This window comes from Alexandromys fortis, unplaced genomic scaffold, assembly GCF_014885135.2.
Source record: "Alexandromys fortis isolate MF-2015 unplaced genomic scaffold, M_Fortis_MF-2015_v1.1 scaffold_8_9099976_23576923, whole genome shotgun sequence".
NCBI lineage: Eukaryota > Metazoa > Chordata > Mammalia > Rodentia > Cricetidae > Alexandromys > Alexandromys fortis.
Genome location: NW_026067899.1, coordinates 2,314,946 through 2,337,565, shown reverse-complemented (window position 1 = coordinate 2,337,565; position 22,620 = coordinate 2,314,946). Strand labels below are relative to the sequence as shown.

At 41.9% G+C, this 22,620-nt stretch overlaps 1 protein-coding gene across 3 annotated transcripts in view; it reads left to right on the top strand.

Annotated features, from left to right (window-relative positions):
• The window catches only part of Dcaf17 (DDB1 and CUL4 associated factor 17), a 27,412-nt gene extending 12,729 nt beyond the window's left edge, over window positions 1-14,683 (top strand). For 2 of the 3 annotated variants that reach the window (XM_050122104.1, XM_050122096.1), the window contains exons 7-14: window positions 2,150-2,254; window positions 2,546-2,651; window positions 5,665-5,807; window positions 8,525-8,634; window positions 10,942-11,029; window positions 11,726-11,809; window positions 12,805-12,960; window positions 13,831-14,683. In XM_050122104.1, the coding sequence (XP_049978061.1) occupies window positions 2,150-2,254; window positions 2,546-2,651; window positions 5,665-5,807; window positions 8,525-8,634; window positions 10,942-11,029; window positions 11,726-11,809; window positions 12,805-12,960; window positions 13,831-13,971 (933 nt within the window). In that variant the 3' untranslated portion in view covers window positions 13,972-14,683. Of the gene's footprint in view, window positions 1-2,149; window positions 2,255-2,545; window positions 2,652-5,664; window positions 5,808-8,524; window positions 8,635-10,941; window positions 11,030-11,725; window positions 11,810-12,804; window positions 12,961-13,830 lie in introns of those variants that run through there. The other variant, XR_007588738.1, reaches the window with a different exon arrangement.
• The last annotated feature ends 7,937 nt before the right edge of the window (window positions 14,684-22,620 follow it).

Sequence of the window (22,620 nt, the reverse complement as noted above, 5' to 3'; positions counted from 1 at the left end):
AAAAAAAAAAATAAAAAAAAAAAAAAACAAAAAAAAAAAAAAACAAAAAAAAAAAAAAAAAAAAAAAAAAAAAAGAAGAAGAAGAAGAAGAAGAAGAAGAAGAAGAAGAAGAAAGAAAAGAAAAGAAAAGAAAAGAAAGAAAGAAAAAAAGGAAAAGAAAAGAAAAAGAAAAAAAATTCACTTTGTGAAAAGCTATTTTGGAAATTCTCCTACTAGTGTTTAGATGCTGGAATATTGTAGGAGACAAGATCTGAGACTCTGTTAGTATCACTAGCAAACAAGCTAACTGTCTAAACATTTTCTAGTATATTAGCTTATACTGAATTGCATAAACTAAAGAATAATATTAGTTTTCACCTATAGTTTATTTTGTGCTAGGCACTTTTAAGTATTTTAGGGCATTGTGACAGACAGCGTGTTCTATTGGAAGCTGAGCAGCCGTTTACTAACTTTCAGATGTTTGAATTACCCAAGTACTTCTTTTAAAGTGTAGAACCAGGGAATTGAAAAGCTAAGAGCTACCCAATTCAAAGCAAACCATAATTATCTTTCTAAGAAAATGACAAAAAGCCCAACTTGTAACTTCATTGTTTTCTTTATGCTTGTGGATTGAGTAATTATATGTGCATTACATTCTACAGCAGGAAAAACACAACAAGACTAGCAAAGTCAAAGCTGTTCCTGTTTATTTCTAGTATATCCAATCTCTTGAGGGATTTGGTTTTGATGACTCTAACTCGGGATTACAGCATAGCTTTCACTTATCTATGCTAAAAGTATACAGGGGCGAGGCTCTTGAACAGTCAGACTTAAGCTACTTATTACCATGGAACATCTTCACTGAGTAATCTTCCTTGAAAGGAGTCAAAGGGATTTTTATTTTCTCTATAATGCTTTCAGTACCATAAATATTTGCCTACCTTGCTTTTTGTTGAATATTAAAAAAGGCACGGAATCATGCCCTTTCTCAGAGCTGTAGAGAAAATCATCACAAGATTCAAGAACAGAAATTTTAGGGAACAATAAGGCAAAATCTTACTCTTGGTAAAAGTCTGTAGGGTTTGATCTTTATTGTTTTGCTTTTTAAGCAGTTGAGAAATGAAACCTCGAATAGAAATTCAAGAACTTAATAGTGCCAAAAATCTGGAGCTGGGAACTAAGAGAGGTGACTTGGTAGGTAACAGTGCTTGCTGTATAACTGTGAGAACATGAGTTTAGATCCCCAGCACTCACATGAAGCCCAGGCATGGCCATGTGTGCCCGCAACCCTAGCACTGCACAAGAGCGGTTCCCCTGGCTGCAAAGGTGGAAGGAAAGCTCTGGATGCGGTGAGAGAGACCCTGTCTTGAGGGAATAAAGTGGAGAACGGTAGAACAGGACACCCAGTGTTATCCTCTTTTTTTTTTTTTTTTAATATTTATTTATTTATTATGTATACAATATTCTGTCTGTGTGTATGCCTGAAGGCCAGAAGAGGGTACCAGACCCCATTACAGATAGTTGTGAGCCACCATGTGGTTGCTGGGAATTGAACTCAGGACCTTTGGAAGAGCAGGCAATGCTCTTAACCTCTGAGCCATCCCTCCAGCCCCCCAGTGTTATCCTCTTGTACTGCACACAGGCACATGGGTTTATGCACGTTCACACATGCGTGCACTATACTCACAGCACACAAACATACATGGATCTGTAGCTGGCCATTTCTCTTGTAATTACTTCCCAGGATCCAATCTTCTTGCTATTAAGCAGCTATAGATTGTTTGTCTTTGTGAAGAACATCTTCGTATAAACAATGAGTCTCTATTGGATATACCCAATAAATACTCCTTTAAAATTACATGGCCTCACTGTATACCACTGTTCCACGAAAAGTAGAATTTTAATTACTTTGTATTGACAAAGCTGTACAGCAAACGGATGTTGACACATCGTTCTGAGCCCTGCGTGCCCTGCTTCCATTGATGCCCCAGCCTGGGTATCTGGGACGAGCTGCATGCCTCTAATAACACTCTAGCTTCATGCTGCTAAGTTTTAATTGAGTTTTAATGTGAGGCAGCAACAATGACCTGAATATACAGCAGGAAGCAAACATTTTGATAACTCAGAGGATTATTGGCCTTTCTTAGGTGACCTCTGCCTTTCTCCTTAGGTTTTCGCGAATGTCACAGATGCTACCTTGTCACATGGAATACTGATTGTGATGTACAGCTCGGGACTGGTCAGACTGTATAGCTTCCAAGCCATCCTTGAGCAGGTAGAGAAAACTACAGTTGGACATAACACACTCAGGATGAGGCTTGCACTGAAGTTTTCTGTTGTTGTTTGTTTTGTTGTTGTTGTTGTTAGTGAGTCAGGTGCTCATATAATTTTAAATTATAAGAGTTATTATAGAAATATGAAAAGGCACAATAACCTTTGCAAGAGGGGTGGGGAGGATAAACAGAAAGGCCTTTAAATAAAGACATTTTCTCTGCCATGTACATGTAAATTTTATTTCTTCTTAAATAGGCTCTAAAGCCACCATTTTGTTTTGTTTTGTTTTTAGTTCATGCAACAGAAACTTGACTTAGGGTGTGCATGCAGTCAGGGCGGGACTACTGGGACTGTAGGAGAGGCTCCTTTTGGCATTCCTTGTAATGTTAAGATCACAGGTATGGCTGCTATTCAGGATCTTTTCAACTTAAGAAAGTAAGTGCTTGCGTGAATAGTGGTGCGCTGCAAGCGCACCCTTCTATCTCTGACTGTGCACTGACTCATTTCACTTCCGTACAGCATGTCACTCTCCTGCTGAGTAATCGGCAGCACAGTGCTGTCCTCTGTTACTGCAGGGAAGGCCCAAGGATGCTGAGCCTCCTGCCTGGAAAATGATGGGTTGCAGCGGTTCATAGCATCATAGTTTCCTTACAACGTAAAGTTTTGTTTGGTTTTGGTTTTGGTTTTTTGAGACAAGGTTTCTCTTTAGCTTTAGAACCCACTTGTCCTGGAACCTCGCTCTTGTAGACCAGTCTGGCTTCAAACTCAGAGATCCACCTGCCTCTGCCTCCTGAGTGCTGGGATTAAAGGCGTGCACCACCACTGACCCTGCCAATTTAAGGTTTTTTAATTTTGTTAAGTCTACCTATTTCTAAGAATAGTGTTTTCCAAGGAAATAGTAATGCGATGCCAACTAAAGATAGACAGATCCTAGACCTAGGGATGATAAAAAAGAAAGTTATACATGAATTTTATGAAGACCATAAAAAAAAACCAGTTTCTGTATTTTACTCACTTAACTGGTCCAGGTATGGTGGCCCATTTCTAGAATCCCAACACCTGGGAAGTGGAGGCAGGAGGGTCAGGAGTTCAAGGTCATCCTTGGCTATATAGTGAGTTTGAGGCCAGCCTGAGCTATATCAGACTCTCAAAAACAAATAAAAACCACCCAACCACCCTATCTTATTAAATTCAGCAACTTAGTAAAAAACAGCAATTGACAGCCAGCCTGCGCTGCATGAGATCCTGTCTCAAAAAAAAGTAAAATATTAATGAATAATGATGTTCAAAAACACAGTCTATAAAATTATTTCCTGTTACCAATACGATTGAATGATTTAGGGAGTCATCTGCCTAAGGAAATTAGCAAAGTATATAGGGTGTTTAGGTGTCTGTTGCACACTGTGGAGACGGCGGCCCTCTGTCCAGGTCTTTTCTCAGGTATCCAAGGACAGCTTGATGATTGCTGTCCAGTTAAAAGAGTCAGGTAGATAAATGGCATTATCCTAGTATTTTTGCCTCTATCCTTAATTCATTAAGAGTCACTCATTTTTTATCATTTTCTGACCAGTAAACAGTATGTTTTTTAGATGAAACTCCAAAAGTTTTTCTAATATAGCCAAAATAAAACAGGATTTTTTTTCTCTCATCATTTACCATTGTATCGTCAATAAATAGGTCAAGAAACAGAAGTGAAAGATGCAAGAAAGGAAAAGAATGTTCTGTTCAGTGGCAAATGGTAATTACATAAGCCATGAAAAGTGCTCAGTGTAACCAGTTAAGCTCTCCATGAAGTCCAAAATAAATGCTTTAAAAATGATTCATTTTTAAGTGATTTAGGCAGTTTTATGAAAAGTTAGCAATACCTCCTAAGCTCAGAAATACCTCCTGAGTTCAGTATAGACATGCTCAGAAAGCTCCTTAAAAATTTTGTCTGATGCCGGGAGATGGTGGCGCACGCCTTTAATCCCAGCACTCGGGAGGCAGAGGCAGGCGGATCTCTGTGAGTTCGAGACCAGCCTGGTCTACAGAGCTAGTGCCAGGACAGGCTCCAAAGCCACAGAGAAACCCTGTCTCAAAAAAACAAAAAAAAAAAAAATTTTGTCTGCTGTGTGTAAGTCACTGTGTGTATGTCTGTAGCCAGCAGAGGCCAGAGGAAGGTGCCATATCCTCTGGAACTGGAGTTGCGGATAGTTATAATGAGAATGCTGGGGACCAAACCTGAGTTTATTATCACATGACGCTTGAATTTGGCTATTATTATATTGGGATAGTAATATTTTTTTTTACTCGAAAAGACTTTTGCTTATTAAAGATAGTTTCCTTTTCTTAAAAACTTTTAAGTACTTTAAGTATATTTGATATAATTATATCTGTACCTGTTCTTACTTTCTCCCCAAAATTGCTTGTAAGCTACTTTTCATTATCTGTTTTTCTCCTGTGTGCAGCTCTCAGAAGTAAGAGGAGCCCTAACAAAACACACATTTCCATTTTAACACGTAACTCTCACGTGAACGATCTTTCTGAGAATAACCCCTTGAAGACGAGTGCCTTTATGAACCAGACATTCTCCAGGTAGAAGCACAAATCCAGAGGCTATAGATGAGCAGTCAGATCTGTGGCCACCAAAAGGAATTGGGTCCTCACTACAATACCTTTTCCTTACAGTGTTTGGAGTCGGTCTATTTTGTTATTATTAAAACCGTGATCAAAGAGGAAGAGAAAAAAAGCACTAACAAAATTTTCTTTGATGTCCATCCCCAAGAGACTGATTGGATACGTCTGTAAAGATTAGCGTGTTTGATGATAACACTAGAGTGATGTCGACTCTCTGATAAAGTCGCCGTTGTGGCAGACCCGTCCTAAATTGGTTGCATTCGTTCAAACTAACGTTGCTTGTACACAAGACACCTAACACAGGCAGCTTTTGTTGAATTTGCTGGTGTATACCTGTTAGGCTGTGATATGGAAGGTCTCCTTGCCTTTGAAAGATTTATGAGGCCTGATTTGTTCCTCGATTGTTTAGGGAGTTGACGTTGTGGCTAACCTGGAGTTATACAGAGATCCTTGGGGGTGGCTGCAGTTTTTATTATGTGTTTGCCTCCCTCATCCCCGTGGTAAGCACCTTGTGCCTCCTTTTTTTCTTTTTGTCCTCATGCAGGCCACACATTCCCTCTAAAATACATGCCTAGAGAGTTAGCTAAGAGTCACTTTGTTTCCTACCAGCCTCCTGTCCTCTGAGTGACAGACTTCTTTTCTGACTGTATTTTATTTCCTTGAACATAGTAATTTTTCATTAGTGGAACTTCATAAAGTATGCGTATGTACCAAGAAAGGTTGAACTTAGTTAATGAATGGTGCAAGTCCTCCCAAGATGAGAAGCTCATAAATTTCTCTTGCTCATGTCTGCAGGCTCGCCATCCCCGCTCTTTGAAGTCTCCTCCCTGGAGAACGCGTTTCAGATTGGCGGCCATCCTTGGCACTACATCATCACACCTAATAAGAAGAAACAGAAAGGAGTTTTCCATATTTGTGCTCTAAAAGATAATTCTTTGGTAATTCACGAGTACTCAACTTTTTAGCAGTAAATTTATATTAGAAATTTTTATTCTCTGCTCTCATAGCTCTGTATGTCCAGGAATTACCTTCTCATTTAGACAAGGTCTCTATGTAGCAGTGGCTGGCCTGGAACTCACAGTGATCCTCCTGCCTCTGCTATCCCAGTGTTGGGATTAAAGGCGTGCGCTCTCACACCTGACACTTGTGAACAATTTAAAATGCAGAGAACATAGGAAATACTGTTTTGTCACCCAGATTTTTTTTTTAAAACTGCACTTGTTTTTTCTCCTTTCTTGGGAAGTTGTCTTTTTTTTTTAAGATTTATTTATTTATTATGTATACAGTGTTCTGTCTTTATGTATCTATGCACGCCAGAAGAGGGCATCAGATGTCATTATAGATGGTTGTCAGCCACCATGTGGTTGCTGGGAATTGAACTTAGGACCTCTGGAAGAGCAGCCAGTGCTCTTAACTGCTAAGCCATCTCTCCAGCCCATCACCCAGATTTTTAAAACATGAATTTTTGAAAGGTCTTAGAGTACCAAGGGTTCTCGATCTCTCCCTCCCATCCTAGACACTCATGTAACGCAGGCTGACCTCAAACTCACTACATGGGCAAAACTGGCTTTGAACATCTGATACTCCCGACCTTGCCTCCCAGGTGCTGTGACTGTAGCTGTGTGTCACCATACATAGCGCAGGGTTTTGTTCTAAAAGGCTTGCAGCGGGATTCTCGTGGACAACATCCCTCAGATGCTACCGTGGGAACTGTTGGTAGAATATCCTCAGGGCCGCCTCTGAAATTGCTGTGGAATGTGTTGTTGATTTTGAAGAGAGCAGAACCAGATGGAGTTCTGGCGCTCACAGTGTTGGCACTGAAATGGTGCCTTTTCAAGGGTTTCCTCAAGTTGCTTCTGGCACCACAGGAAGAAAAGGCTCATGGCAAAACAGTAAAAGTTTACTCACTGAATTCATCTTAATTTTCTTTCAAAATAGGATTTTTTTTTCTTGATTTTCCATTTAATCATTTGAGGTCTAACATGGCCAGACGTGGCTGGGAGCACAGTTTCTTTCTCAGCTTGTGTGTAATTCCTCAAAGACTCTTCCCTTTTGTGTGACAGGCGGCCCAGAGAGCACCTTTACCCCCGACCCATGCTGTGGTTCTCACCTCTGCTGGTATTGTTGACTTACGTGGTTTATTCCTGAGATCTCTTGTTCTATCAGCTAAATTTGCTTTTTATGAGGTGGATTCAGTTTATTCTACACCCATGTCTTCCAGGACGCTTGCAGTCAGTCACTATGGCTCTAGTAGCTTTTAAAGTTCCAGGTCTCCACCTTCCACCATGCTGAAGGGTAGCATAGGCTCGGGTCCTCTTACCTTCTCCTGATGTCATGGGGTCACTATGAGTAGCGTCTTCTAGTTTACTTTTGTAAGAGCATTTTTCTCACTACTTGGTCACATGTAACAGCCTTGTCCCTTTCTTCCCCCAGTGAAAACCCCTTTTGTATCATTTTATAAAGGATTTCCTTGCCATTGCAAGTCCTGGTGTGACTGCTCCCTCTCATCCGGGACTTTGTTCAGCTATCAGTACCGGTCACTCTCTGCCTCTCTGCTCTGCCTAATGTTTTATCTAAGTCACACCTTGTAGAGTGCACATGTACCTATATAAGAACTGACTCTGTGTGTTCTTTGGTGAAGAATTAAACATACCTATCACATCCTCGTTAATAACAACTACAACATGTAGTCAGGCCTGCATTTCAGCACATTTATAAATAATGGCCTGGGCTCAGACTGCTGTTAGCTCCTGGTGCTGCTGTGTAGAAGGTAAAACATAGGAGCACGTGTGGATCATTTGTCATACAGTGCTCACCCCCAACTACCCCCTCTTTCTTGAGACAGGATCTTACTATGTACCCTGGCTGTTCTGGAATTCACTATGTAGCCCAGGTTTGAGCTCACAGAGCTCCACCTGCTTTTGCCTCCCAAGCAATAGAATTAAAGGCATGCAGCACCAGTATGTGGCTTTTTTCTTTATTTAAATGTTTAAGTATACCTACATATTTTAGAATAAAAATACTCGTTTCTTGTCTTAAATGCTCATTAGTATTAGATTCCTTTCTCAGATTTGAGAGTTTAATATTTGACTTATTTAAGGAGATTGTGTGGCCTGAGTCAGAGACTCTTGGCTTGGTTACGTGTCTAAGTGAGCATACCAGCTCTTTTGATTGACAGGCAGCTGTGGCTGGGGTTGGGCGGAGGACGCTGTAGGGAGCTGGCACAGGTATAGTAGTGGAACGTTGGTGGACTTTGGAGTCAGATCTGCCGTTTAATAGGTTCAAAACCTGGGGCAGTTTTTTTCTCTTTGTGTGTCAGTCTCCTAGCCATAAAATGGGGTTGATATTTGCTTTGAGTGTTAAAGTTGAGTGCAGCTGTGATGAGCACCCCGCAGCCCCCAATACACAGCACATGCACAAGCACTGGCAGCTTGGGTTACTGTTACTTACTGCAAAGTTTCTGACTCTAGATGCTCTGAATTTCTCGACTTTGCGTGTCCTCATTTAGCCATCGTCCACATCCCCCTTCAGCCAGCCGCTCTAGAGTTTCTTTCCTGTACCTGGAAGTCACTGAAACGGTTAAGTTTGAAAATTTTATTTACCCTTTTAATCACTTTTTTTTTTTCTTTTTCTTTTTCTTTTTTTCCAACTTCAGGCAAAAAATGGAATCCAAGAAATGGAGTGTTGTTCCCTAGAATCTGACTGGATCTATTTTCACCCTGATGCTTCTGGAAGAATTATACATGTTGGCCCAAATCAAGTCAAGTGAGTAATTATGTTAGTACTTGAAAATTAAAAGCATTTTTGTGCATTTGTTGACATTTTTTTGTTTTGCTTGTAGCCATTTTAATTTTATGAAAGATTTGCTTGTGTAGGGAGTATTTGCTGAGAGACTTGTCCACAGATTCTGGTTTTTATACTTTAGCTTTGTTGTCTGTAAGTATTGCACATAAGTTTCTTGATTGATGGTTTGTGAATGAATGGAAGGGAATTATAGGTTATCCTTTCTTCGTTGAGTTTTGTTTGCTTTGTTTTAAGGCAGATTCTTAGGGTTTTGGTGTGTAGCTCATACTGGCTGCAAGTGTCTGTAGCCCAGCCTGACTTTGAACTCATAGCCTTTCTGCCTCTGCACTGAATCCTGGGATTATAGGAGTGTGGCACACACCTAAATGGGTCTTCATTCTGTAGGACTGGTGAGAAAGATGATCACTGAGCCAGGTGGCACAGGTCTGAAATCCCGGCTGCCCAAAAGGCCGAGGCAGGAAGATGGCAAGTTCAAGGCCAGCCTGGGCAACTTTGTGAGACCTTGTTTGTAAAAAAAAAAAAAAAAAAATGGGGAAGGGGTGCTGGAGATGTAGTTCAGAGTAGAGCACTTGGCTGTTGTGGGTGAGTGAGGTCCTGGTCTCTGGTGCCCTAGAGAAAGGTGGTGGTTTGCCGTTGTTCTGAGCTCCTGGACTGGTGTTTGTGTACTGTTTGCTTTCACATCAACTTTCTGCCTTAAAATGGCCCTCATGTGGCTCCTCTGACATCAAGTTATGTTCTCCTACTTCTCAGCCTTCTTTGTTATAATCTCTCATGGTTTTCTTTCTTTCTTTCTTTCTCTCTCTCTCTCTCTCTCTCTCTCTCTCTTTCTTTTTTTTTTTTTTTTTGAGACAGGGTTTCTCTGGTTTTGGAGCCTGTCCTGGAACTAGCTCTGTAAACCAGGCTGATCTCGAACTCACAGAGATCCACCTGCCTCTGCCTCCCGAGTGCTGGGATTAAAGGCTTGTGCCACCATCGCCCGGCTCTCTCATGGTTTTCATCTTCTATCCGGACTTCCACTAACTGTTGCTTACCTCAGCGTTTAGGTCTTGTCTTCTCACTCAGGAATTTCTTCCTGTTTGATTCTAGTTCTCCCCCTGCTCAACTCCACCCTGGTTGTACACTAACACAGAGCTCTCATGCCAGAAACTTTTTTTTTTTTTTGGATAAGGTTTCTCTATGTTGTCCTGGAACTTAAAATGTAGACCAGGCTGGCCTTGAACTCACAGAGATCTACCTGCCTCTGCCTCCCTAGTGCTAGGATAAAAAGCAGGTGTCACCAAGCCTGGCTTTCTCCCCATGTCTTTTTTTTTTTTTAAATATTTATTTATTATGTAAACAATATTCTGTCTGTGTGTATGTCTACAGGCCAGAAGAGGGCACCAGACCTCATTACAGATGGTTGTGAGCCACCATGTGGTTGCCTGGAATTGAACTCAGGACCTTTGGAAGAGCAGGCAATGCTCTTAACCACTGAGCCATCTCTCCAGCCCCTTCCCATGTCTTAAAAGATAATCCCCTTTGAATATTTCCACTGATCGACAAAATCATCTATCAGTTTGAAACATGTTCTGATTTCTTTGTAGTTGTCAATGGGAAGTTTCAGTTGTCCCTGCCACTGTGGCTTCTCCTTGCTGTTCTCTTTGCATATGGGACTGTAGAGGTTTGAGAACTTGTGATCTTGAAGCTTTTTAATGATGTGAACAGATTTCTATGGGTGGGAAGCAGATTATTTTCTTTTCTCTTGATTAATCAACTTGACCCATGAGATCATTTATCTCTACAAATCCAAATCTTAAATACAGTCCTAAAAAAATGGCATTGTTGAGTGAGGATTTTACTCTCTTTGAAAAGTTCTGCCTTCCAGTTAATTGCTGTCCTGTCTCAATCACTGGCAACGCTGAGTGCTGTTGTTAGCTGTGCGCTGTGCAGACGCAGCAGTGGAACTGTCTGCTCTGTGTTAGGGTGAGACACGCAGGGCCTGCTGCAGGGACAGCTGAGGTTGGCATGGTGTCATCAGTAAACTTGTTGAAAAATGGTTTAGGCCTGAGCAAGCCACGTATTACCTATTTCAGTGGCGCTTTTCTGTGTCACAAATGTGAGTGTGATGAAGGTCACGAGTGTCGGTGATGAGATTAATAGAACAGCCTGGTCGATGGAGGAGAAGTGAGCTGCTGCAGTTTTCATTCGCTGAGTTTCATTGGAGGTCAGCTTTGGCAGCTTGATGGTGTTCTGCAGTCTTGAATTCTTACAATTCTTTCTCCTTTTCAGAGTCTTGAAGCTAAGTGAGGTAGAAAATAATAGTTCTCAGCATCAGGTCTCTGAAGATTTTGTCATCTGGGCCAATAGAGAAGACAGAGTAAGTCAGAAATATTTTATGTCCTTTCTATAGAACTGTCTAGGTAACTTGTAATATGCATGTTTTCCTGCCTGGCTGCAGACAGCACAGCTGTGCAGGATCTGCTCGTCTTGTCTGCATGAGTAGCTGGTCTAACCCCCACTCACGGATAGGAGTTGAAGACAGTTGATTATACTGAGTTTATCTTGCTCATTTCTTCCTTTTTTTTTTTTTTCCTCTTCAAATTTTTTATTGCTGAATTGTCAATATTTGGTTCTAAATAACTGTGCAAATTTAGGACTAGGTGTAGAATAAATCTTTTAAAAACCAGATACCATACATTAACTGTAGGTAGCTGTTATTTTGCCTTTAGTGTATAAGCTGAGATTGAAGAGGGGTGTTTCTGAAAGCAAATCCACCTTTCCTTTTCTTTGCTGTGAAAAGGCAGAATCAGGGATGAATGAAGAGCAAGTCTAACTTTTAATTCGTTTTTGCCTATTCTAACTTTTTATCCAATTAAAACCTTTATTAAAATAAATTATTTTTCACTGAGTGAAGGATTGAAAATTAGATTTAAATTAAATTTGGAATTTTCTCAGTCAGCTGACGGACTATGGGTGTTGGGAAGGGACGGCTGGTTTTACTACATTTCTGAGGATTGTTGCCTTCGACTGCATGTAACGGAGTGTGTCCTGATTTTCCTTTCCCCTCCGACAGAACGAAAACGTAATCACCATTACAGCTTCTGGACGCGTGGTGAAAAGAAATTTCAGCCTCCTGGATGATGACCCGGAGCAGGAGGTATTCATTAGTTCATGATAGCAGGCCGAGCCAACAGGCGTTCCCGTCCAGCTGAAAGCTTCCCAGGCCCGGGGTGGACACTGGATAAGGGGTCCCTGCCGGTGGACGGTTTGTTGTTTGGTCACTGTCACCCCACCTTCTCTTTTCTTACTGGGATCTTCTCTACAGTTCGTACTCAAGTTTATGGTGCCAAAATAATTTGAAAGCACGATTAACTTACTGTTTCTGTGAGGTGCGCACTCGCTGGCTCGCTCTCAAGGGGGTTCTGCAGATAGAAGCCCGCACAGACTGGTACAGGCTGGTACAGGCTGGGTGACCTGAATTCAGTTCTTGGCCCCTACAAGGTAGCGGGAGAGAACTCTTCTCCAAGAGTTGTCCTCTGAGTTCCATGTGTGTGCTAACACATGTGTGTGCGCGCGCACACACACACACACACACACACACACACACACACAGATGCTTTTCTCTTTAAGATAAATAGCTTTTAAAGGCCAATTCTCCAAGACGAGCGATAACTACAGTTCAGCAGTAGAGTGCTCACATGGCGTGCGAGAGCACCTGGGTCCAGTCCCTGTGGAAGCAACGGGAAAAGAAAACCCTTGGGAGCCATAAGGTTGAGGGTGTTCTGGCACTACTCTTGGGCTGGAGAGACAGCTCAGCCGTCAAGAGCACTTGCTAGTCAATCATAAGGATGAGTTTGGGTCCCAGCACCCATAAACTGAGCATCCCGCAAAGGCCTATGCCTCCATGCCCAGGGATCCAGTGTTCTTTCTGGTTCTGTTGCCAAAGTCTACAGGATACTGCTTAACACCTGAAAATCTGGTATATACCATGTTTTACAGGTATATACATAGAGATTCATTTCTACTGATTCTCTCACCTACTTGTTCCTTCTGCTGTTGTATTTTCATAAGGGATAAAATAAATAAATTTAAAATGTAGGAATATTCCTAACTCATTAACTGAAATTGGCCCTGCTCTCATCTGTCTCCAAGACTATCAAAATTGTGGACTATGAGGATGAGCTGGACTTGCTGTCTGTAGTGGCTGTCACTCAAATAGATGCCGAGGGAAAAGCTCACTTGGATTTCCACTGTAACGAGTACGGAACCTTACTCAAGAGCATCCCGCTAGTGGAGTCGTGGGATGTGGTACGTACACCCACTGGAGTACTAAGTTGTAAGAGTTTCCTTTAAAGGTGCCATTCATTAGAACATGTCCGTATCAGTCCACACTCAGGACCGGTGCCATGACAACAGGAAAGATGTTATTGCCCAACATGCAAGACAAAATAAGTACTTCCTAAACTTTTTTTCTCTTAGCTTTAGGGTTATCTTTTTATCAGTTCCCTCGAAGATAAAACTTTGTGGGTTTTGAGACATGTAATTTCCTTAACATAGTCTTTTTATTTTCCTTCCAATTTTAAGTTTGGTAGCATTTTTTAAATGAAATTATAATATAATTATCTTCCACAGCTAGTTAATAAGAGGCAGTATCTGAGTAAGCTGGGTTTCCAGCACTTGGAAATACTTGTTCTTACAAATGTTATAAAATGTGCATGTCCTGGGGCTGTTGGAGATTGGGTAGAGACCCTGCACCACCCAGAACTGATTGGTGGTGACAGTAGACAAGGTTCAGGAGACTGGGGAGATGGCTCAGTTGCTGTGAAATACGGCTCTTTCAAGTTTGGATCCCCAGCACCCACATCAATGCACAAGGAACAGCGTGCTTCTGCCTCGGCCCTTTCCATCATTATGAACTGGAGCGCGTGAATGTGTGTGCTTGCTCATGCAGCGGAGTGCAGTGAGCTTGTCCCCCGGGCTCCTGAGTCCACAGCCCTTTCCAGTGTCTAAATGGTCTGTGTTTTCTATTAGTCATCTACATGCACAGAAAAATCCATTTTTTGTGAAAAGTTCGTTTTTGACAACTCTTCCACATCTGTGTACATACAAAGGTTCCTGGGGTAGGTGCTAGGATGTCTTGGTGACACAAGAGTGACCATGATTGTGTTTTCATTACAGACATATAGCCATGAAGTCTACTTTGACAGAGACTTGGTGCTGCACATTGAACAGAAACCCAACCGGGTCTTCAGCTGCTATGTTTACCAGATGGTCTGTGACCCTGGAGAAGAAGAAGAAATTGTCAACAGAAGTGATTAAGACAGTGAGATCATTGTAACTTGAAGCATTTGGTGAAACACCCTATCAGCTTATTATCTGCATGGAACATTCTGCAGTATTTTACGTAACAGGTCGTGTGCTAGCTTTTTTCAAAAGACTGGGTTAAACTCTTGCACATAAGGGGGTAAGGACTCCATTTTATGTGAATGCGCTCTAGACTGCTGTCCCAAGAGACCCAGCCTTTGACTCTTCTAGACGAGGTGCTACTGTGGATATGAAATGCTAGGGAACGGGACAGTTACATTTAGGTGTCAGGAGACATCATTGATGCAGGGATAATTACCATGACTTTTAACGACTACTGTAATGTTTTAATTGGTAAGGCTAGGAGAGAGAAACAAATAAAAATATTAAACATAGAAGCCAGGTGTAACACATCTGTAATCCCAGCACATGGCATGTAGAGCAAAAAGAGCCGGAGTTCAAAGCCAGTGTTGGCTATATAGCAAATTTAAGGCCAGGTTGCTCTCAAATGACAGCAAAAAGATAAATAAGTCCTATATACTCTATACCAAACTTTTCTTAAAGATTATAAATAGGATTTGTAATAAAAATCATACTTTTGAGCCAAAAATCATCACAGCTTCTTGGTAAAAAACAAAAAAATACATATAATTTTGTGTGTGTATGTTTCTATACAATATCAAGAATTGATTCTAGTTATAAAATTACCATTTCTTATATGATCTTATTCTATGACTTGATGTTCTCATTGACTATATTCTGTGTGTGTCTTAATCCCAGTGCACGTGGGTGTTTTTATGTGGATATATCTACATGTTCATTTTGTGCAGGTGTGCCTGCATGTGTGCATGTGCAGTCGGAGGCCAGAAGTAGCCAGTGGTGGTGTTCTCAAGAGCCACCTACTTTGTGTTTTGAGATAGGCTCTCATTATGATCCGGGCTCACTGATTCTGCTAGTCTGGTTGGCTAATCTGGGATTCCGTCTGCATCCCCAGCACTGGGATTAAAGGCGTAACATCAAGACCGATGTCTGCTCGGGGGCTGGGCACCAAACTCAGATTTGCATGGTCTTGTAACAAGCACCTCCCAGACTGAGCTATCTCCCAGTACTGTATATCTGTGTTATAAAAAATCCAAGCAAAATCGAAATGAAACCTTTTCCTGATTTGTAACCCATTTAGCTCCTAATACGTCTAAAGATGTTGGACTGATTTTTCCATCCTATTGACTCACTGAATCTGTTTCGTTGAACGATATTTTCATATCTGTGCTATAATATAAAGGGGCGTCTGTTAGGCCACTTCCGTGCACTGCTGGCCCCTGGTGGCCTCTTCCCTGTAGCACAGTTGAAACCCCAGTTTTTTCCTGCCTGGAATCTCCTGATTAGCCAGAAGCACAGTGTCGGTGGAAGGAATGTTTTGTTTTTGTTTTTACTTAGAACATGTTTAAGCCTGGCCCTTGAATTCCACTAATCACTTTTCAGAATGTTAGATAAAGACAACCTAAGTGTAGGGAGAAACTGTTGCTTACTTTCCCTGTTAGAGAAATTCAGTTTCTCAGAATCCACATGTCCATCTCATTTTTCTAATTCAGCCTCAAAAGAATAATATAAAACAAGAATAGGGCAGGGCAGGTAGCTCACACCTGTAACCTGAGCACTCAGGGAACTGCAGCAGGATTGCTGTAAACTTAAAGCCAACTTGGGCTATGAAATAAAACCTTGCCTTAAAAAACAAACAGAAAACAGCAACAACAAAACACCTTAATTTTAAAGGCAGAGGGAGGACAATCTAGAGTTCAGCTTGGAGTATAGGAGCCAACCTGGGCTACATGAGACCCTGTCTCAAATCATAAAAGAACAGCAATAAACCATTTTTGATTCAAGTATAAGGTTAAAATATGGAATTTTAGCTTGGAAGATTTGTATAAAGGTCTCTTCATTTTGGCCCTCCTCATGTTCGGAATGGTGTGAGTCCTGCGTTGGCCCTTGAAAGTCTGCAAAGATGTTTCTAGTTGATGATGATCACCGGGACTAAGGAGAAAGGTGTTGGCTGTTTAAAAAATCAAAGAGCTAGTAGCAGGGGCTATACAATCAAGAAATAAAGGAGGCGGCCAGGCGGTGGTGGTGCACGCCTTTAATCCCAGCACTCGGGAGGCAGAGGCAGGCGGATCTCTGTGAGTTTGAGGCCAGCCTGGTCTACAGAGCTAGTTCCAGGACAGGCTCCAAAGCCACAGAGAAACCCTGTCTCGAATAACCAAAGGAAAAAAAAAAAGAAATAAAGGAAACAAATCTAAATTCATCTTTTTGTGCATAGAAAAGATTTACAGGTTGAATATTCTTTATCCAGGATGCTTAGAACCAAAATGATTTTGTAATTCAATTTTTTCCCCTGATTTTAGAATATTTACAGGTACATTATAAGATCTTGGGGTGGGCTCAAGGTCTAACCTTGAAATTCTTTTTTATGTTTAATACATATCTTGTGGCTGGGCATTGGTGGCTCACGCCTTTAATTCCAACACTCAGAGGCAGAGACAGGAGGCTCTCTGGGAGTTCGAGGCCAGCCTGGTCTACAGAGTGAGTTCAGGACAGCCAGACCTACATAGTTAAACCCTGTCTCTAAAAAAACAAACAAACAAACAATACACATCTGTGTACATAATATGAAGGCACTTTTAGGCACTATTTTAAGTGTGGTCATTTGTGTTTAACTGTGTCCTAGCACATAAGATCAGGTGTTGAGTTTTGTACTCATGACATCATGTCAGCACTAAAAAAAGTTTCGGGTTTTAGAGCATTTTGGATTTCCAGATTATGGATATTAATATGTATTGGCATTATAGAATAAGGCAGAATGAATATGAGCTAAAAAAAAAAAACCTCTTTGGAGCTGATCCTATGTAAACTTACCATCAGAGAACATAAAAATAATTACCTCATGAGCAAGGTAATAACATGTTAAAGTCGAATACTTGGATCTACTGTTTGAAAAATTCAGCCTCATTTATGATACGTAGCAGCTCTATTGAATGTCTCTGAAGGCTGAGAGCGTTTTAGAGACAGCTTTGTAATTACAGGGCAGTTAGCAGCTACATGCCCAGCCCTGCCTAGTATATTCACGCCTTGCTGTTTGGGTTTTGCTTTGTTGTTTGGGTTTTGTTTTTTGTTTTGGCATGTGCATGCTTTGCGTGTGTGTGTGGGGGGGGTGTTTTTAGGCATGGTCTCACTGTGTGACTCTGGCTGCCTTGCTACACTGTGTAGACCACACTGGCCTCAGACTCACAGAGAGCTGCCTGCCTCTTCCTTGCAAGTGCGGGATGCATACATAGCACATCTGACCCACAAGTTTGCACATTGAAAAACAAATCCAGTGAGGAGCAGCAAGAGAGAGAAGAGGGGACTGGACTTTGCCATATAGGTTCCCACATGGCAGTGCATTTGCTCTGAGTTTCGAGAGCATTTGGAACAACAGTATGTCTTTAGTCTTCAGTCTTGGCAGAGAATCTTTGGTGGCTATGGAGTTTCTTCTTTAAATCATTGTGGTGTGTATGTGTGTTGTGGCAGTAGAAAGAAACTCATGTGTTCAGAAAGGCAGTTGAGACATTTCTGAGATTCATGGTGAGAGAAGGGATGGGCTACTTCTAATTTAAGTATAACATGGCCACTAAGAAATTTGTAGTGTAAGCTAAGCTTCCCGTTCATATCTCTAATCCTGGCAACTGGGAGGTTGAAACAGGAGGGTCGCTACAGTTGGAGGCAAGCCTGGGTTGCGTGGTCACAGAACATACTGGGTTATACAGACATGTGTAACTCCAGCTCCAGGGAACCTAACATCCTTTTCTGGCTTCCACAAATACCCACACATATGCTTGCATGTGCACACAAATCCATACAATACACACAACAAATACATACAAATATTTATAATACACATAAATAAGACAGTGTGTGTGTGTGTGTGTGTGTTCAAGAGAGCTGTGTGGTGTGGGAGGTCCTTCTGTCTATGTGTTGCTTTTATTGGTTAATGAATAAAGAACTGGCTTGGCCTATAGCATGGGAGGAGGAAGGTGGAGTCAGAGATACGCCATGGATCTGCTGCCTGAGACAGGTCCTAGGAACTTTACCCGGTAAGCCACAGCCTCGTGGCCATACACAGATTAATAGAAATGGGTTAAATTAATATGTAAGAGTTAGCCAATAAGAAGTTAGAGTTAATGGGCCAAGCAGTGATTCAAATAATACAGTTTCTGTGTGATTATTTTAGGTTTAAGCTGCAGGGCGGCCAGGAACCAACAAGCGGCCACCTCCTTCAACAGCTGTGTCCAACTAACAAATTTAGCTACAGCTGTTAAGTTTTGGCCAGTAGTCACAGTTTACGGGAATGTAGGCTGCATATTTGGTAATAGGATGGTTGATAAAAGGATGCCAAAAGATACTGAAGGTATAAAAGAATGGAGAAAATTTAGATGCCATTCATACCAAGAAGTTTAGCTGGGGATATAGCTCAGTGATAGAACACTTGGCTGTTGTGCACAAGGCCCTAGGTTCAGTTCCCAGTGCTGGAATAACAGCAAATGCATTGCATGCTATCCCAAAAGTGTGTCCGTGCCTGCTCACCCTGAAGTAGTCACTTCTCTCAGCAAGCACAGATGTTACATTGTATTCTCAGAGCAACACAGCAAGCTTATTGTTCTTTAACTTCCTGCAGTATTTATCACAACTCTAGGAGAAATATAAAACCAACCCAATTGTCGTCGTTGTTTAACTAATAAGTGAGAGATGATTTTGTTCTGTTTAAAGACATTCCATAGCTTCCCAACATATGAGCATTTTATTAATTTTATGTATACTTTTATTATTAAAAAAACACGGGGAAAACCATGTTCTCTCTCTCCCTCTTTCTCTCTCTCCCATATCTGTGTTCATTAAACATTCTAGAATCTAAGTAAAACTCAGGAGCTAACCAACTTCTGTTCCCTGTGTTGCTGGGCAGTCTTCGGCTCACACGGAGAATAGAGTCTTTCAAGCAGGGTCTACACTAGATGAGACTCAGAGCCTTCGCCATCGTGTCCGGAAGATTTTAAACATACAGGAAGGTCACGTAGCTTCACTGTGTTATCAAGCACCAGCCACAGAGGTTCCACTATCTTATCACCTAGCTTCTCAGTGCAGGTCAGAAGAAATCACAGCTCTCAATTATTCCCCCTAGCACACATGTAATAATTTTACTATTCATCTAGATCTCAAAACGTAATATTCACATATAATGAAATGCACAGATGTTGTATACATTTGCTGAGATCTTGTGATCATACAATCCAAATCCTTTTCAAAGTTTAAAGCATTGAAGTCTTCCCCTCCCAGGCCACCCTTGCTTCACCTGCTCCTGCTCTGACTCTGTCACCTTCCAGCTCTAGCTACTTGGAACAATGACTGTGAGGTTCATTGGTGTTGAAGCATCTCTTTTAATTCCCGAGTGTGTTATATGAATGCATCAGTCTCTTTCTCTGCTTCCCTATTGATAGGCTCCTGGGGTGTTCCTGCTCTTGTTTTCTTACTGTTATGAACAAAGCTGCTGTGTTCACGTGTGTGTGTTCACATGTCTGTGGTGTGTATGTGTTGTGTGTGTGTAAGTATAGTGTCTTTTGACATAATTGTGCACTCGCTGAATTGCAAAATGTAGGGAGAGCGAACACCTATCACACAGCTTCCCTGATATCTACTGTTACGAACACCTGGAACACACGGTACAACTGCCGAGACTCCTGACCTTACCCATGTCTCGCCAGTTGCTTAGTCTTTTCTGTTTGTGTGCAATTTACCATGTCTTTGTATGAGAACCATACAACCCAATCACAGTTAAGATGGAGAAGGTTCCATCCTAGTGGAGCATCCCTGCTCTTCCTTTAGGGCCATATGCGGCTGCCTCCCTCCAGATGCTTGCCAACTCTGACTTGCCCTTGGTCATAATTTAGATCTGTGTAAGAATGTTAAGCGAATCATATCATAAAGCCCTTAACTTTTTCAATTGGTTTTCCTGCTCATCCTCATGGCCTCCTGAGCCTTTGAAGTTGTTGCACATGGTAAGGATTTGTTCCTTTTTCTTGTTGGGCAGTATTCTCTTGTGTGATGTACCACAGTTTTCAGCCACTCCCCTGCTAAAGGACTTGTAGGTTATCTCCAAAGAAATATTTTTTTACAAACAATTTTGTATAAACAGTTTTCAATCCTATGAAGTAAGTTCTCAGGAAAGTTACTTGTAGATTATCTGACAAATGTACACCAGTCACAATAAGACATGGCTAGATTGATCTATACACAATGTCTGTTCCAGTTTACATCCCTACTACCAATGTATGAGAGATCCAGTTTTTCTTTATCCTTCTAGAATTTTGTATCATAGCTATTTTTAGTTTGATCATTCTTCTAAATGTGTAATAGTGTATTACTGTGGGTTTAGTTTGTATTTCCCTAACAATTAACAACTTCAACTATCATTCCATGTCCTTGGTTACTGTCTAAGTAACCGTTGTCGCAAAGTGTCCAAGTCCTTTGCCCATTTTCTTATTTGGTTTAGTTTTTCAAAAGATCTGATTGGATTTTATTATGTGTATTTGGGTGGGAGGTTATGTACCTGGGTGCCTTTGGAGGAGCCTTGACCTGGAGTGACAGGCAGTGATGAGTCACTCAGTATGAGTGCTGGAAACCAAACTGGGGTCCTCTAGAAGAGCAGCCAGTGCTCCCAACCACTGAGCCCCCTTGGCTTCTTGTTTATGAGTCTCATTTGACTCAGGCTACTCAAAACTGCTGTGTAGCTGAGGCTAGCCTTAGACTCCTGACCATGTAGCCTCTGCCTTTTAAGTGTCAGGACTACAGGTATGCACTACCCCACTGGCTTTTTTTTTTTTTTTTGAAGAGGCTGGGACTACAGACCCCCCACACTCGTGCTCACCTTCTATGTGGGTCGCTTGTCCTGATGAGCTAAGGGTTTTTGGTTTGGTTTTGTTGTTGCTGGTTTTTTTGTATGTTCTGGATATACAGTTACATTCAGTATGTGTGTAATCAAAGTTTTCTCGGAACATGAACATATCCATGTATGTGTATGTCACTTGTCAGTGTTCCCACAGTGCTATGGCAGAGATGAAGCAGAGACCACATGGCCCGTGAAGCCCACCGTATTTACTCTATTGGCATTTTCAGAAAGTGCCCTGATTCCTGCTCTGATTGAAAAACCAGACACAGGAAATTCAGACTCTTCTGAGAGATGCAGACAAAGCCAGAGTACAGGAGAAAACCATTCAGACTTGCTGAGGAAGAGATGAGGCCAGGGTTCCATGTCTGCCCCAGAGCCTGGACGGGATCCATTTCCTATGCCCCTGCACTTCTCTTGAACCAACACATTTGTAGCACACATTCTAATTGGTCTTAATAATAAAAACTCAGAGTCAGCTATCAGAGGGTGAGAGCTGAAGGATCAGAGAAGCAGGGCGTCCAGCCACTAGAGAGTTCTCACCTCTACCAGTGCTCAGACCAAAGCACTGTCCCTATGAGTCCGCAGACTGCATCTCCTCCCCGAAACCTCAGGCTGCACTGAGCTTTTCTGTCTCTCCCTCCTTATATTCCTCACTCTGTCCAGCCATATCACTCCTGTCTCCACCTCCCTAGTGCTGGGATTTACGACATGGGATCCCAAGCGCTGGGATCACCTTTGTGTGAGCTCTGTCTCTCTTTTAGACAGATTCAATCTCCTGAAGGCCAGGGCGGCCTTGAACACAGAGAGATCCCTCATAAGACTCAACAGAACAGGTGGTAGTTCTGGTTTCCCATACCTTCTAAGTCACTTACTTCCTTGACAGGAGTTATTTTTATTAAATAGATGATAGCTTAAACAAAACTACTTGTAATACTGCCCATGTGTTATACAGGCCTGATAGTAGGTGTATCAAAGAACACAGGTGAGCTGTCCATTGATGATAACATGTACAGGCTCCACTCTGGGTGGCCCAGCCACCTTCTTGAACTCACAACAGCTCCTGGGGAACAGCTTCAGCTTAGCTCCACCAGGGCTAACCTCTGAAACAAGGACTGGCAGCCCTCAAGATGCAGTAACTCTGAACTTCCTGTCCTGGTGTGGGAATTGTAGATTGGGGGTGTGGGGGAAGGAGCCCTGGACTCTAGACTTCCAGACTTGGCCTCATGCTGGAGACAGGAAGATAAGACATTCACTGTTTATTGTTTTAAATCTACTGTAACTTTATCAATTGCCCTAGCTGTGTTGTTTCTTTTCCTTTCCAATTTCTTTCTTTCTTTCCTTTTTAGATGTGGTATTATATAGCCCAGACTGACTTCAGACTCATTCGGTAGTTTCACAAGGTAGCCCAGCATGACCTTGAATAGAGCCCCTGCCTCCTGAGTGTTGGGGCTGTAGTTATGCCTCACTCCAGGTTCTATAACGTGCTGGTTATCAGACGCAGGGCCTCATTCAGGCTAGCTAAGCATTTCACCCACTAAGCTTCACCGCTAGCCCTGGAATTATTCTTTCTTCTTCTTTCCCTCCCTTCCTTTCTTTCCTCTTTCTTTTCTTTCTTGCTTCCTTTTTTCCCTTTCTCCATCTCTTCCCACCTCTCTCTCTCTCTCTCTCTCTCTCTCTCTCTCTCTCTCTCT